Below are 17,699 nucleotides of genomic sequence, written 5' to 3'. Positions count from 1 at the left end.
GTTTTGTAGGAGTTTGAACGATCATTCTAGGCTCTGTTGTTTCAATCTCATCCTTGTTGTCTTTCCATGTAGTCATGGTAGGAGAAATTTGAATTAGAGTTATTTTTGTCATTTTATCCTTTCCCTTAGAATGATCATCTACTTCATTTTGTTTATGCTATTCCAGGGACATATTTTCCACTTCTAGAAACACTTGGCCCTCCTCCATCTCTGCTTTTATCTCTTTCTAAGGGATACATGAAACCTTTTGCCTCCATACTTTGCTAGTGACTATTTTGCAATTATTTATGCTGTTACTTCTTCCATGACATCTAATGCAAATTTTTTTTTTTTTTCCTTCTCTAATTCCTATTACCACCATCTAGCCGATGTCATCAAGAAAATGGAGGTTGGGATATAATCAAAAGTTATGATTCTAATCCTTGTTTAAAATATCCAATCATCATTGCCCATATCTGTATCTAAGGCGATCCACAATTCATTGCTAATTTTGTTCAAACATTCTTCACTCTAGAATTCAAATGCTACCTTACACAATCTTACCCAACAAGGCTTTTCCTTTGGTACAAATGCATTTAGATGAAAGTCAAGCTTCTTTTTCTGGACATAAACAAACATCTCACTAAATTGTAAAGTACCGCTAGATAAAATTTTGTCCCTATCTTCCATGTTCTTAGATAAAATTTTGTCCCTATCTTCCATGTTCTCAAATTCTACAGTAAAAAAAATTTCAGCATGAAGTACACTTCTTTATGTTTCCTCAAAAATTGTTTAATCCAACTATGTATCTCATTCTTTGGTTTCTTAGCCCTCATGATGCGTCTCATGATGACCACATTGTGATATGCCAAAATGTCTCGACCAAGAATCCCATACACGCCAATCATTCTAGACAAATCTATATTTCTACTGTTATTGCAAGTTTTGACTACTAATGCCAACCTATCCCATCCTCTCGAAAAACTATATTTCAACAAACTAAGAAACTATCATATATATATATTTTAAATTAATTAATTTAATTTATTTTAATATTTGATAAAAATTTTAAGCTAAAAAACCTAAAGTTACGTGCAATGAGCCCCTCTCTAATCTCTCAAAGATGTACATGTGATCATTACTCAAACTAAACTAAACCTCTTGAAAAATGAGCACCAAACATTTATCCATAGACCAAACGAATAAAAAATTGAATCCTTAAACTAAACTAACAAACTAACAAATGAATTATAACCCAAAGATCAAAAGAATGCTGATTATTAACTAAATGTGATTGGTTCCCCAATAAACCAGCCCCAAACGACCAAGCAAACTGCTGATCACTATTTAAAAGGGGCTGGTTCTTGGTTCTCTATTTAAGCTTTTGGAGCATTGTTGAGAAAGCGAACTGCTCGTCAGTTGCCGCCCTCGCGTTTGGCCGTCAATAAACGCTAAAGTGAAAAACTATGCACGAGATTAACGACCCCAACAATTTATTTTTCACAGTAACCACACCTATATTACAACACAATCTGAACAATTTTTTAAATAATTAGACTGTTAAAAGAAACACGAAGCATTATTCCGCACATCGCCTCTCCTTTTTTTTATAGTCTGCAAAATGGTTTGAAGGAACGGTCACCACAGAATTTGCTGAAGATCGCCTTCTGATGACCTATTTTTCCCGTTGAATTCTTGATCAAGCATACCAACGTGTGCTGGTAGGAGGACGAATTACTTTCCTGTTTTGGAGAAAATTAATCAGGGTTTTATTAATTTTTCTGTAGATTTTGGCCGTCATAACTTTGGGGCTTTGCGTTTAATTTCATAGCCCAGTTGCAGCATCCACTGTTTTGATCTTTTTGGGTTTCAATACAATTGCTTTTGAACTTTCTTTTTGGTTTTTATTGTTTGTCCATACAGATTGTTGTAGAGTAAGGATCACAATATTAAAAGTTAAAAAACTAACCCTGGGATCAGTCCTATAGCTTCTGCCAAAATGAATGGCTTCGTGATTATACCCCAATGCCATGATGATTTTGTTGCTGTTTAGCTCTTGATAGCTTTTATCTAGAGGTTGCCGAGGCTTATCGTTCTCTTCTTAGTCTGTTATATTAATGCCGCTGAGCTTTTTCTGTAGACAGTTGGCCGCACTATATGCTACCCGTAAAGAGAGTTGCTGAGACAGAAATCACAGGGAATTCAGTGAAAAGGTTGCACATTGAGGGTGGTGCTAGTGACGTGCCAAGCCTGGAGGTGAAAATGACGGCCACTGCAGATGGCAACCCAGCTGATGTTGTCCACGTTGATGAGGACTTGCACAGCAGGCAGTTGGCAGTGTATGGAAGGGAGGCTATGCGGCGCCTTTTTGGTGCAAATGTTCTCATCTCTGGTCTTCAAGGCCTTGGAGTTGAGACCGGTATGTGTTCTGGGTCATTTGTATATCCTTCTATAATGTTTCTGTCAAAGAAGCTGCAATATTTATTTTATGAATCCTCAAATGCTAGAAGTTCATGTCGCCCTTTTCTCTAGTGTAATATGCGGTGCAGTTCCATAACATTTCATGTGTGGATATTTAATATGCATATGGGACATTGTAGACTGAAAATTCTTCCAGTTTGAGCAGAAAATGACATCTAAATTTTTGACTTGAATTGGCACATTGTTTTGCAGCAAAAAATGTTATACTGGCGGGAGTAAAATCTGTCACATTGCATGACCTAGGAGAAGTTGAGATGTGGGACTTGTCTGGCAATTTCTATTTTACAGAAGCTGACATTGGTAAAAATCGAGCAGTTGCTTGTTGTAGTAAATTGCAAGAATTGAATACAGCCGTTGAAGTTTCTACCTTGACATCTATTTTAACTGAAGAACATTTGGCTTGTTTTCAGGTACTTTGATCTGGCCTTTTGCTCAATTATTTTACTTATGAGGTTTTGTTGGCTTACCTTTTTAATGAATGTGAATGTGCCATTTATATTTTTATCAGGAATGCTGAATTTTTGACCAATATTTCTACTTTAATCAGGTAATGAACTGTTGATTCTTGTTAATACTAGCTGATATACAAAGGCCAATCTTTGAAAGGTATTTTCATGGTAGGTTAACGAGTTTCATAATATTAAGCATTCAGATGTTAGCAGCAACAAAAAGGCAACATTTGATCAACAAGAAAAAAATACTAAGGTTGCATGGGTACGTGGGTATGGGAACGGGTACGGGTACGCATATTTTTCAAAATAGGGGACGGGGGTACATGTGTATGCCTAATCTTTTCTATATAATTAATATTTTATAGAAAATATAAAAATCAAAATATCTGTCATGAGTCATGACATTGAGCATTCAAAACAAGAAATTTGAAAATATGAGCCATAAGTCATATATATATATATATATATATGCTATTGCTGAATGTTTAAAGTATTTTTCATAATAGGGGATAGAGGTACTTGGGTATGTCAAACTTATTTAAAAATTATACTTTTATATTAATAAAAAATCTGAAATTATGAGTCATGACAATGGTTTTTCAAAACAAGAACAGTGGATAAAGTTTGCAAATGTAATGTACTGTTTTCAGTTTCAGATTTGCTATATGTTTGAAATAATATTACATGATAAATGCTTAGATGCATAACAAAGAAGGCAGACTTTCAACATGAACAAGAAGATCCTAAACCATATGACAATGACATATTGCAAATGATAAACTTATGACTTGAAAAGTGATAAAGTTTATTGTTAATGAGTATCAAAGTTTCAAACTGATTTGGTATTGAATTAAGTTTGATAAACAACAAGCTAATACAAAAACAAAAAACCAAAAAAATAATCAGAATCTTAATCAAGGTCCTTAGCTATGATGCTCTCCACCGAGTACCCAGTACGTGGGATATGTGTACCCAGTACTTGGGTATGTGGGTACGAGTACCAGGGGTGTGGGTATGAGTACCCATGCAACCTTGAAAAATACTCATTGCATTTAATCACCGTCCACAGTAAAGGGAAGTCCATATTCCTTACTAGCAACTCAAGCAAGCATGTCTGATCTAGGAGAGGAGTAGTGCCATCTGAAACTCTACATAGACACCATTCCGAAATATAACAGAAATCATTGATGCCATATTGTGAACTGAACCTCCCTGCAATAATGGCACAACCCATAAAATCATTTTACCTTTTTCTTTTTAAAACGGTGCCATGTATGGTTCATTAAATCTATATAAATGTTTGCACATTTCAACTCTCTTTGTCAATGTTTTCAACACTGTATTGACAACACAATTCCACAGATCTGACATACGCTTAGAAGGGTCAAATGTGAAGACTATTCAGTTTGTAAAAACCACAGTTCACTAAGCAATCAGCAATGGGCTGCAACACAGTAGAAGCAATCGGCTGCAACACAGTAGAATAAGAGCATCAAGCTTTACAAATCAAACTCAGGCTCCAACCTGTTCAAGAGCTTCAACTCTAACTGATTGCATGGCTTGAAACATTACAGATGCAACTCAAAGTCAGTATAAGCAAAAGATTGTTCTGAAATGCAACAAACTGTAGGGGTGAATCAGTATTATAAAGTTTAACGCAAGAGAAGACCAAACAAGACCACACAAAAGAAGACAGCAACGCAAGTATTTTCTCACATGGAAACTCTTTTGGGTAAAAGCCACAGTTCGCTAAACAATCAACAATGGGCTGCAACACAGTACAATAAGAGCGTAAAGCTTCACAAATCAAACTCAGGCTCCAACCTGTTCAAGAGCTTCAATTCTAACTGATTGCATGGCTTGAAACATTACAGATGCAACTCAAAGTCACTATGAGCAAAAGATTGTTCTGAAAGGCAATAAACTGTAGGGGTGAATCAGTATTATAAAGTTTAATGCAAGAGAAGACCAAACAAGAACACACAAAAGAAGACAGCAACACAAGTATTTTCTCACATGGAAACTCTTTTAGGTAAAAACCACAGTTCACTAAACAATCAACAATGGGCTGTAACACAGTACAATAAGAACGTCAAGCTTCATGAATCAAACTCAGGCTCCAACTTGTTCAAGAGCTTCAATTCTAACTGATTGCATGGCTTGAAAATTACAGATGCAACTCAAAGTCACTATAAACAGAAGATTGTTTGGAAATGCAACAAACTGTAGTCATACTGTCATAGCATAGACTACTTTCAGAGAACTCTGTGACAGCAAATACTTCAGCTATATAGTTTTGAAAAACAGAAAACTTAGTCACAACTCTCGGTGAAGTCTTTTAAACTTTCAGATCTTGAAGATTGCTACTCGTCTTCTCAATTCATCATGCTGCAATTATTCTTTCATCTGCCAACCAACTTTTCAAAGTTGTCAGTTACATTTTTAAATGTGTACATCACTAAACTTGCTTGAATGTATCACCCCGTGTTTGAACGCTTACTCCTCCTTTTAATAGAACTTAAGACAGATAAGAAAATGCTCAACCTGTGTCTTTTTCCTTTTGTGTCGGTCTGCTATTCTTCACAAATCGAAATAGCACTTGTTCTTTATCTTTATCTATCGCACAAAACTTTCAATTATACATTCATTCCTTGCTCTGATTTTTATCAGTTACGTCTTATTAGTAATTATACTCCAGACGACCTGCAGGCCACATCAACACCTTCATTCAATGCTACTTAGTTACTGAAGTGGATGTGAATATTAATCATAAATTCTGCCAATATAGAGATGGAGACTCAGTACAGCGAACGTTTTTTAAAAACTCTGATGAAGATTCTATCACAAACCCTCTGCTGTCATTCAACATAAGAAAAGGCTCTTTTTTTTGTCTTCTTCTATAGGTAGAGAAGGTAGGAATAAATAATGTTATGGTACCAACACAACTCTTTACAAACTGGCCGCCACCTACCATACAGGCTGGATATGAGAATATGCACAGACATTTGCAGCTACCTTGCAAATGGGATGCCATGAATTTGTCTCACGTGCGGACACACAGACCACACAAACATCCAAACAGGTCCAGTCAGCACACTTGTGTATATGGACAACACAGTCTGGAACTGCATACCACTGTTCATATTGAGTTTGTAACTGCTGCATACACCTGTTGGTACCAAGTGTACCTAGGAAGCATAGGTATGCAAGTACACACAATCAGGCAAATCAGCTTACACAGGCTGGACTCCGACATCGACATAGAATGCTCACGAAAGTGTTGACAAGGATCCATTAGGCTAAATTAGCAAGCAAACACAAACACATACATACAACAATCTCCCCCTGAATGGTAGTACCCCCCTTTGACATCAATGATCACCCACTTTGACTTGAATGATCATGAGGTTCACTACAACACTGGAAAATTGAGACAAAAGATAAAGTGATTAGGAACTCTCCCTGAGACTATGCCACTTAATGAGGTAGAATAACTCCAAGCCTGCTTGTGAAATATTCAAAGTGTTCCTGGACTAAGGGCTTGGTAAAAATATCAGCTACCTGTTCTTGAGTGCAAGGATATACAAGCTTGACAACTTGGTTAGCAACTTGCTCCTTCAAAAAAGTGAAATCTGATTGGAATATGGTTAGTGTGTGAGTGCATAACAGTTTTTTTTGAAATGTCAATTTTGTTGATGTTGTCACAATAGATAGAGATGTGATCAGCATATTCAACTTTGAAGTCAAGCAATGTGTGTTTCATCCATATTACCTGCAGTGCAGCATGACACTGCTGCAATATTATCCAATGAGTATAACTGTCCGCTCTCATGTCTGTGCCTCTTATGCCTGCTCTTCTGGGCCTACTATAGATGGTGGTGTGTCCGCTCCCCTGCTGAACCCTATATCCTGTCCAAATGCCTCTTATGCCCGTGTCCAGGGTGTAGGGTGCCATTAACATCCTCCTCTTCTTATGTAAGTAAAAAGTGCCTGGGCTCTATTGATTCTAAAACTATTGAATGGAGTAATTAATAAAAAGAAGGGTGGGCAATGGCTCCACTCAGCTTCGGCTGTGGATAAAGAAGTGCAGGATTGTTTTTTGCTCAACCATGAAACATGACAGTGACCACGGAGAATGACACCACCACTAGTGCTTTTCTTGTCATCAACTGAACCACCCCAATCTGAATCAGTGTATGCTGTTAATGAAAAATCAGAACGTCTTGGATAATAGAATACAGGGCTCCATTTTTGAGGAAAATTGGTAAACCGTAAAACCAAGCAGATTATTTGTGGGGAAACATTAATAAACCTACAATGGAATACCACACAACTTTGCAAATTACTCAGAAATTTCTAGAAAGGGAAAAAAATATGAAAACACATTTGAAATTTTTTTATGGGAAAAAATTATGAAAATGCATCAGAAATTTTTTAAGGGAAAAAGTAATGAAAACCCAACAAAGAAACCTTTATGCAGCAAAGCACAAGACTTATGGTAAAACAATTCATGCAATTAACAAAATGCACATGCAAGAACATGCAACCTTAACAAATCATAGACTTTTGCCCAAACCGAGAAATCGTGCGATCAAAACCTTCAACTAGGCTTGCAATTTTCAGCAGCAACCTTAAAAAATCAGAGACTTTTGCCCAAACCAAGAACTTGTGCGATCAAAACCTTCAACTAGGCTTGCAATTTTCTGCAAAAATTTTCGAAGACAAACCACAATTTTTATAAAATACGAACGATTTTTATGTCAAAAATTGAAAACAAGTTTCTGGAAAAATATCCAGATAAGAAGAGGCCAGAGTTTTCTTAAAAAATTTGCCAAAGTTTTATGAAATACCATCGAGCTGTGCTGATACCAATGTTACAGTAAATTGATATTGTTGTAGATGTATTAAACAAAGGATATAATAACTTTTTATATAGATTTACAAAAGACAATGTTTCTAAAAGAAACAATTGTGAACTGAAAACTGCTTAATAAATTAAAGACTAACTAAGATGACCATCAAAGAAGTATTATGTATTCCCTCACCCTTTGCCCACCATATTATTTGTAATGCAATCACTTCATTTTCTCAGTTTTATGTCCATTTGGTTGAAATTTTTGTATGTAACAAATCTTTGATCTGTTTTCACTTTTCAATTAGGGTTTTTTTCTTCCCTTCAAAAGCAGCTAGCTAACTTTCCAACCATACAAGTCCCATTTTGAGATGTGCAAAACAAATTGTTGTGACCTATTTGCACTGTTCAGACAAAAATAAATCCCCATTTGTAAACCAAGAACCTAAGAACGTAACAGTTACACACCAATTAAAACATTTGATTTCAATTTTATTTTCAATCTTAAATAGAGTGTGCTCATTTTTTACGTTCTTACCTTTCAATGACATTTCTCAAAAACTAACGATTTTTTTCTCTCCATCAAATCTGAAATGTTGTCTGAAAAAATCACATATCAGAAAATTAAAAAAAGCAATATAACATAAAAACTGGATATATTTGGAGAATCACGAGGAAAAACTTCACTACCAAAGAGAAGCTTGTATTTATCACACTAGAAAATATCAGTATAATCCACTCAAGTCACACAACATTTCCATGTCATTATAATATTTTTTCTGCATAAAATCAGGAATCTCCATCTGTAATGCCTCCAACATGTAGAGTTTAGAACAAAGGAAACAGGAAACTTTGAGTGCTTTAATGCAAGTGTTTGATCTATTGTGTATATGAGACGGCTAATCCTCCACCTCTTGTACGCAGCAGCAGGCCTTTCTATGTAGCTGCCGAATTTTAGCAGAACAGGGACTCTCAGTCAAAAACTAACATCCTATTGTGCATTGAACATGGCACCCAAGATAGTCATCATGAATAGACATTGTCTTTGACTAAGAACTCCCAGCAGGCACCACTCCTTGTGTCTAGTGCTTCATGATGCAGAATAAATAAGTAAATAATTAATGGATGCTTACCTGGCCATTCATGCATCCCATTGACAACATTATACTGATTGCAAGTGAATGCACATTACATACTAACATATTGATTGCAAGTGAATGCACAGTACATGCTAACATATTGATTGCAAAGAACAATTACAGCTGGAAATTGCTCATATGCTCACCGTTAAGCTGCAAATACGTTCAAACGATTAAGCTCTCCCTTTGAATCACTAGTCTAACAAGCTTCTAATGATGCAATCCAATCTTCATTCCTTCAAACAGGGTTTGGCATGCTCCTCTCAATCACTTAAAGCATCCAGAAGTGGGCTAGAAAAGAGAGTTTGATTGTTCACTTTAAACTTGTGGATTTCTTCTACAGTATTGAAACTGTCAATTTTCAGTAGGTGTCAGTTCTGCAAGTTCTTCCACTTATGTTTTCTGCTGCTGATCATTTTTGGAAACTACACACTAATCAAAATTAAACCTCGCCAGACCTTTATGGATTAGAGTTGATCCAATCTATATGGTCTAGCATATAACAGTTATGCAGTTTACTGTTATTCTAGCAAAATGTGTTCTTCTATCTCCTTTGTTAAGCACTATATTCTTCCTTTTTGAGAGGCTTTAGATTAATGTAATGCATTAATAATATTTATGTGCATACTTAATGTTCATTCCAACTAAATAGTCTTCCGAACCAGATTGGGTTGTTTCTCTAAAGCCTATTTGTGTGTTATATTTATCTATTGTGTTTCTTAGTTAAGTACAGTGTTTTTTCTAACAATTGCTTTGCAGACCTTTGAAAAGATATCAAGAAATTGCTTAGTACCTTTTACTATTGAAAACCTCAATGGAACAGACACACAGTAGCAAGATCAGGGGCTATTCCCAATAATAGGCATTCACTTCTTAAAATGGTGGAAGTGAATGACAATTCCTCCTCATTGCTGGTAGCTATTTGTAAATCCATGGCTAAATTGATGATGTTGACAGGTATAAGTCCAACTCAGCCATCTGATGTTAACATTCAACTTTCCTAATTGACAGCAAGTACAGTCCTAGCTACTGTTACTCCAATACAAGTTGTTTGCTCACTCAAATGAACAGACTAAATGGGGAGATTATATACTACTCATTCTACTGTGAGCTCTATAGTAAATGACAATTTGACTTGATAGAGTATAGGTTCAGGCTTGGCTATTTTGATAACCACAATTAATTATAATTTATTGTTGCAGTTACTAAAGCATTTCTGGATATAGAAATATTTCTGCAATCTTAGAGGAAAGGATTGCAAACAGATGCAAAAGAATCACGAGAAGCACGTCTTGAACTAAAAGGCTTTGCTTAAATCCTCTTAGCTTGCCAAGAGAGTTTCTTATTCTGCTGATGTGTTTTGGGCATTGCTGATGTGGCATTTTACTTTTTAGTTGCCTTTGTGCTATCTTCACCTTAAAAGACTTTGCTTAGATCCTCTTAGCTTGCCAAGAGAGTTTCTTATTCTGGTGTGTTTGGGGTGTTGCTGATGTGGCATTTTACTTTTTAGTTGCTGTCTGCTATATTTGTTATTCTGTTCAAAGTAACAATGCCCAATAAGGGAGCATGCATGTTAATGCCTCTGATTTGATTTGTTTTTTGAGATGTGGATTCTTCAACATACACAGGCATATTTTGCATAAATTTACTATAAATAAATATATACAAATTTCTGACTACAAATGCTGAGCCTGTGTGTTATTATGATTGGATGGAATTTACTAGGAACATGTTTTTAGGGTTGCATAACTTTGGTCTGACATTTATTGAAGGTTTCCACGTTTATTATATGTGTTTGTTTTTGGATATAAATCAAATAAATGGCTGAGAATTATAGCTTAATTAGTGTTTGTTAAGTGCTCCTGCTCTTTTATTGCAGTTCACTTGTAATGTAAATCATGTTGCAAGTGTTCATTTTTCAAAAATAAATCAGACAGATGCCTAGCTTAATTAGTGTTTTTTAGTGCTTTGCCCTTTTATTACATTTCTTTTTTAGAATTAATCATCATAAATGCAGTGACTGATCCTTTTTTGTCTTGTCAGGTAGTTGTCTTTACTGACATAAGCCTTGGGAAAGCTATTGAGTATAACGAGTTCTGTCATAACCATAAGCCACCAATTTCATTTATCAAGGCAGATATCCGTGGGCTGTTTGGAAGTGTGTTTTGTGACTTTGGACCTGAGTTTACTGTATTTGATGTTGATGGGGAGGAACCACACACTGGTATTGTAGCTTCTATTAGCAATGACAATCCTGCTGTGGTTTCATGTGTTGATGATGAGAGGCTTGAATTTGAAGATGGAGATACGGTCATCTTTTCTGAAGTAGAGGGTATGTCTGAATTAAATGATGGCAAGCCAAGAAAGATAAAGAGTGCACGTCCATATTCTTTCTTGCTGGATGAAGATACAACTAATTATGGAGCATATGCTGGTAGAGGTATTGTCAATCAGGTTAAGCAACCAAAGCTATTAAATTTTAAGCCACTGGGAGAGGCTCTAAAATATCCTGGAGAATTTCTTTTAAGTGATTTTTCCAAATTTGACCGTCCTCCACTCCTACATTTGGCTTTCCAAGCCCTTGATAAATTTGTAAATGAATATGGGCGTTTTCCATATGCTGCATCTGAAGAAGATGCAAGTATTTTTGTTGAAACAGTAAAGACCATTAATGAAGCATCTTCTGCTGATGAGAAGTTAGATAGTATCGATGAAAATGTTTTAAAGCATTTTGCTAGTGGTTCACGAGCTGTACTGAATCCAATGGCATCTATGTTTGGCGGAATTGTTGGACAGGAGGTTGTCAAAGCATGTTCTGGGAAGTTTCACCCACTTTTTCAGGTGTATATTCTAATCTGTCAAATTGTGATCAGCGTTAATCTAATTAGTCACAAATTTTGGTCTTGTAAATTAATAGATAATTCTTTGCTCAAGTGTTATCTGGATTGGCTTGCAGTTCTTCTATTTTGACTCATTGGAATCCCTTCCAGTTGAGCCACTTCGGCCAGAGGATGTTTCTCCTTCAAACTGTCGTTATGATGCCCAAATATCTGTATTTGGAAGAGGTTTGCAGAGAAAGTTGGAGGATGCGAAAGTGTTTGTTGTTGGTGCTGGTGCACTCGGATGTGAGCTCTTAAAGAACTTAGCTCTCATGGGGGTCTCCTCTGGAAATGGAGGAAAGCTGACCATAACAGATGATGATGTTATTGAGAAGAGTAATCTTAGTAGGCAATTTCTCTTTAGGGATTGGAACATTGGCCAGGGGAAATCAATGGTGGCAGCATCAGCAACAAGGGCAATCAATCCACAATTTAAGGTGGAGTCATTGCAAAATCGTGTTAGTCCAGATACTGAGAATATTTTTCATGATGGTTTCTGGGACAATCTTGATGTTGTTTTGAATGCTTTGGATAATGTAAATGCCAGGCTGTATGTAGATTCAAGGTGTGTTTACTTTCAGAAGCCTTTACTAGAGTCTGGAACTCTGGGAGCAAAGTGCAATACTCAGATGGTTATTCCTCATTTAACAGAGAACTATGGAGCATCCAGAGATCCTCCAGAAAAACAAGCACCTATGTGTACAGTTCATTCATTTCCCCACAATATTGATCATTGTCTAACTTGGGCAAGGTCGGAATTTGAGGGTCTTTTAGAGAAAACACCATCTGAAGTTAATACTTTTCTTTCAAAACCGGAAGAGTACAAAGCAGCAATTAAGTCAGCAGGGGATGCTCAGGCTCGAGATCTCTTGGAGCATGTTGTAGAGTGTTTGATTACAGAGAGATGCGTAACCTTTGAAGATTGTCTGGCGTGGGCAAGAAAAAGGTAATTCTTATTTACAATTGAAATTGAATATACTATCTCATTGTTAATTTTTTATAGTTTTTAAAAAAAGATCTGTTTTCAACCTTCAACTGGACTCATTGATTAATCTTTTCTGTTTACTTTTGGAAAGGTTTGAGGATTATTTTTCAAATCGTGTGAAGCAGCTCACTTACACATTCCCCGAGGATGCAATCACGAGTAGTGGTGCACCATTTTGGTCTGCTCCAAAGCGGTTTCCAAAACCTCTACAGTTCAGCTCGAGTGATCCTAGTCATATGGCTCTCCTCACTGCAGGATCTATTTTACGTGCTACTACTTTTGGCATCCCAATTCCTGATTGGGTCTCTAACCCAAATTTTCTAGCTCGTGTGGTAGATGAGATGGATGTCCCAGAATTCAAGCCAAAACAAGGTGTTAAAATTGTGACAGATGAGAAAGCTACAAACATGAATGCTTCTACCATTGATGATACTGCAGTTATTGACAATCTAATCAGGACATTGGAAAGTGGTATCACAAGCTTGCCTCCAGGATTCCGAATGAATCCCATTCAATTTGAAAAGGTACGATTTACCTTGTATTCATTATTGCTCAATTACTCTATTGTTTCAATTTCCTTTTTTCATCTTCTCTCCAGTAATAATTTTATTAACAACTTTGAGGTATGTGGTGTTGCAGGATGATGATACAAACTATCACATGGATCTTATAGCTGGTTTTGCAAACATGCGCGCAAGGAACTATAGCATACCTGAAGTTGACAAGCTGAAGGCAAAATTTATTGCCGGAAGGATTATACCTGCAATAGCTACGACGACAGCTATGGCTACTGGTCTAGTATGTTTGGAACTTTACAAGGTTATCTTAGGTCATAAGGTTGAAATGTTTCGCAACACTTTTGCAAACTTGGCACTTCCACTTTTCTCAATGGCAGAACCTGTGCCTCCTAAGATAATAAAACATGGAGATTTGAGCTGGTCTATTTGGGATCGATGGGTCATTGCTGGCAATCTGTCTTTGCAAGAAATGTTAAACTGGTTTGAAGCTAAAGGCTTGAGTGCATATAGTATATCTTGTGGACAGAGCTTGATATACAACAGCATATTTCCTAAACACAGAGAGAGATTGGAGAAGAAAATGGTAGACCTCGCAAGGGAAATAGCAAAGCTGGAGATACCTCCAAGCCGACGTCATTTTGACATTGTTGTTGCTTGTGAAGATGATGATGGAAATGACATTGATGTCCCTTTGGTATCCATATGCTTTCGTTAGCTGGCACATCCTCACGACTTATGAAAGTACAAGAATGTCACATGGCAGCTAAGTTTCATTTTATGATTCTCTTTATAACTACAAGAGGAGGTTCAGTAACCCTGGCCTGGGCTTATGGTTTCCTCTGGATGATGGAGACCAGGTCTGTCAGGAATCACTATAACTTGTTATACTGTTAATGTTGCTGTACGGTGCTCTTGTAATGGGGCATTGACATAATGGATTCCTTATTAATTACGATACAGGAAGTAACTAGTTAATAATAACATTCAGTTGCTAATTTTGTTCTTTCAATTTTAAGGGATTAAACTGCATTTACGTTTTTATGCTTCTGTAATGTCCTTGCCTATGGATTCCTCTATATTTTGTTCTAGTCTTTCAAATTGATTTCACTGCACATTCAGAATATTTTATGCCCAATTATGGAATTCTGTTATTTCCAGACAGTCCTTGTCTTATGGTACTTCAAGCCGTCTAAAACAAATATTTCAACTATGTTTTAAAGATACAGAAGTAGACACCGTGAAAGGCTTTTATTAGTTTCTGCTGTAGGCAGGATACTACAGCATTCAGTACATGTGAATTTGTTTTGTGGCATTCACCAAGTACAATATAAATGTTCCAAATTTCAATATTTAATTTTCAATTTAAATGGCATTCACCAATAAGATTATTGAAATTTTGCATTTCCTTTACAATATAAATGTTCCTAATTTCAACATTTAATTTTCAATCTAAAAAATGTTTATTCCCTTTTTCCTATTAGTTTGTACTGCGAACAGCCATTGAAGAGGTTGTTCACAAATTGTACAAAATACCAAATTGAAACATATTACCTTCACCTTAATATTGTCTACGGTCTTTTTTCAAATAATCTGTGGATGAAATACCATCTACCGTGAAGAATCTTTGAATCGTTTAACACCTTCTGTAAGTCTGTGGTAGTGAAGAGGTAAGCACATCTTCTGCTTCTGAAGGTGGAACAATCATCTTTTTTTCATTTTCAACACTCTTCTCATAATTTATATCTCGAATTTTCCTTCTCAACGTGAAAACCTAGTGATTGCAGTTTTCTGGGTAGTGTTGTGGCTCTGAGTTAAGCGTTTGCAATGGAAAAAAGCTCGAACTTAAATTTTGTTGATGTTTCTCTTTCCGGCTTCTCTACTGTCGTTCAAAGCTTGCATGGGTCTACTCCCAAAATTTTATTATTAATCATCCATGTTCTCCAGTGAGTCTAGAATTAAGAGCAATTGTCTGGAAGCTTGACTTTCCTGTTTCTGTGTTTCTTACACATTTCTATGAGGCGACTCCATTTCTTTTCCTCTTTCCTTTTTGGAATCAAGAAAGGGGCTTTCTATTCTTTCATACCGGAGTGAGTGGGCTTGGATCATTTCGTATATTACATGCTTGTGTTTCGTGTAGGCCTTTTAGTTGATTTATGTTTCTTCTGTTTAATCTTGGAACAGGGTTGCAAATCCAATTTTACATTTGTCCATTGGAAAGTTAGTGGGATAGGACCACAATAGTTTTAATAGATTTTATAACTCTTAATTTTCCATTTCCATAAAAAAAAATTAAAATGAAAGGCATAAAGAGTCTATAAATTTATTAATACTAAAGAAGTGTTTACATCATAATATTTTTAATTTTCCATTTGCTTTTACCAGAAGTGAATTCTTATTTTTATTGCTTAATCCTCGAACAAATGTAAACCTGTTTTATGATTTATCTGAGATTTTCTTTTATATGAAAATCTTATCACTGGTCTTTCTTTCATTTTTTGATTAAAAAAATGATGTATTATTTAACCAGGGAAAATAAGAGCTAAAGAAAGTTCTGCTGTGACCAATTTTAGAAAGTATTTATGTATCAGTCCCTGTTGTGCCTCTTTATGACATTAATGTTGTTCCATCTCATCATGATATTGTTACCATAACAAAGATTACTGTCATTAGTTTTGTATTCTATTCACATGAGGAAATAATCATTAATAAATTAGCTACTATCTAATCACACTCCCAACTACCTCCTTAGAGTGGGCATGTATTGTTGAAGGACCACTTTACTTCCTTACAGTGGGCATGTAACTATTAATTAATTAATCTATACCAATCATTTTATTTTAAAAAGGTTATTTATAAGATCGGTTTGTCAAGGGATACATAAAATCATTTTATAAAAAGTTTTGTTTTTTATTAGAAACTTTTTATAAAGGTTCCTTTCTATCAAAATACTATAATATTGTAAAATTTGTAATGATTTTAAATTTTATTCTATCTACATTTCTCTCTTTTCTTTATACAATTTTTTTCCTAACACTTGTTTTTGTAAGATAAAAAATATATTTAAATTGATTTAACATTAGATATCTAAATGTAGTGGTTTATCTCTACACAACAAAATCATCTTTAAATTACTCATCAAAATGAAATACTACTAAATAATTAGATATAAATATTGAAAAAAAAATAGAATTTTTAATAATCAATATTAATTGCTTTTTAAAATAATGTAATTTTTTTTGTTTTTCACAAATCTTTAAAATTTGTAAGGGCAAGCATCACCCTGCCTATCATGAGTATTTTTTTATGGTGGTTTTATAAAAAAATTAACCCTTGCTGGATAATGAATAAATGCCATTAAAATTATAATTTAATTGGTACAACTTTAAAGAAATGTCAATTGAATCTTTATGGGACAAAACCAAAAGATATTTGGAGCCATCATGAATTGATTATTACTAAAATTAGGACTTGACATTTAGCTAAAACTGTAAGGATGTTTTTTTAATAGTTTGCTATTACGTAAAATTTTAAACAAATTCTATTATATTCTAGAAATGCTAGACACTCTTTTTAATTTTTAAAAGTGGGATTTATTTTACATTTATTTCCTACCACTAAGTAAATAATGTGCCCAATTACTCTTTTTAAAGTTCTACTATAGAAACATCTTTTGAAAATATGCAATGGTTGTTCAAGAACAAACATGTAATAGGAAAGTACATTGTTGATAAAGACCCTTGTAGTCATCACGAACAATTTAACCTCATTGTATTGAACTGATTATTAGTAAAATTGGAGCTTAAAATTGAGCAACAACAATGAGATTTTATTTATTTTTAAAAGTGGGGTTTATTGTACATTTATTTCTTACTATTAATAAGTAAATGATGTGTTGAGTTACTCTTTTTAAAGTTTTCTTATGCAAACATCTTTTGAAAATATGCAATGGTTGTTGAAGAACAAGAATGTTATAGGAAAGTATATTGTTGATAAACTGATAAATATTTCAAAATAAGAGATATGTTTTCCATATGTTTAACGAATCTAATTGTGATCCAAAACTTACCTTACAACAGACATAGTTATCACAATTTTTTAAAATTCTCTTACATATGTAGCATCAAAACAAAATTACATTCTACTTTTGTTAAAAATAATAAAAAATTATTTTCCTATATTACATTCTTTGTAGATATTAACAAATATTGCAAAGACTTAATTCTCTATATAAAATTGAATACTTGCCAAAGAGAGTTACATGTTAAACAAAAACAATGTACCAATGTACTCGAGTTCTTGAATAATTGGCCACTAAATTTATGTAACTAGCAACCTTCTTCTTGTTCTAGATTTTGGCATGACCTTTCAATTTGGCCTTTGCAAATTTAACCCTATTAGGATCTTCTACTTCTTT

The 17,699-nt window shown here is 34.9% G+C and overlaps 1 protein-coding gene across 2 annotated transcripts; it reads left to right on the top strand.

Annotated features, from left to right (window-relative positions):
• The first annotated feature begins 1,481 nt into the window (after positions 1-1,481).
• Positions 1,482-14,324, top strand: LOC149541378 (ubiquitin-activating enzyme E1 2-like). Of its 2 annotated transcripts, none has more exons than XM_089796639.1 (7): positions 1,482-1,700; positions 2,120-2,398; positions 2,653-2,870; positions 10,947-11,744; positions 11,860-12,728; positions 12,859-13,291; positions 13,407-14,324. In XM_089796639.1, the coding sequence occupies exons 2-7, from the start codon at positions 2,137-2,139 to the stop codon at positions 13,998-14,000; spliced, it is 3,174 nt and encodes a 1,057-aa protein (XP_089652765.1). In that variant the 5' UTR covers positions 1,482-1,700; positions 2,120-2,136; the 3' UTR covers positions 14,001-14,324. The 2 variants fall into 2 exon arrangements, with proteins under 2 accessions (XP_089652765.1, XP_089652766.1); XM_089796640.1 differs by having other exon boundaries at positions 1,526-1,700; positions 2,124-2,398.
• The last annotated feature ends 3,375 nt before the right edge of the window (positions 14,325-17,699 follow it).

Source organism: Cupressus sempervirens, chromosome 8 (assembly GCF_028749045.1).
Source record: "Cupressus sempervirens isolate cs-2001-9-10 chromosome 8, ASM2874904v1, whole genome shotgun sequence".
Lineage (NCBI taxonomy): Eukaryota > Viridiplantae > Streptophyta > Pinopsida > Cupressales > Cupressaceae > Cupressus > Cupressus sempervirens.
Note: the sequence above shows the minus strand (reverse complement) of the source record. Positions and strands in the feature narration are given on the sequence as shown.

Coding starts and splice junctions, on each gene's coding strand:
- LOC149541378 (XM_089796639.1), top strand. CDS start 2,137: ATGCTACCCGTAAAGAGAGTTGCTGAGACAGAAATCACAGGGAATTCA. Junction 2,399..2,652: donor AGGCCTTGGAGTTGAGACCG/GTATGTGTTCTG, acceptor ATTGTTTTGCAG/CAAAAAATGTTATACTGGCG. Junction 11,745..11,859: donor AGTTTCACCCACTTTTTCAG/GTGTATATTCTA, acceptor ATTGGCTTGCAG/TTCTTCTATTTTGACTCATT.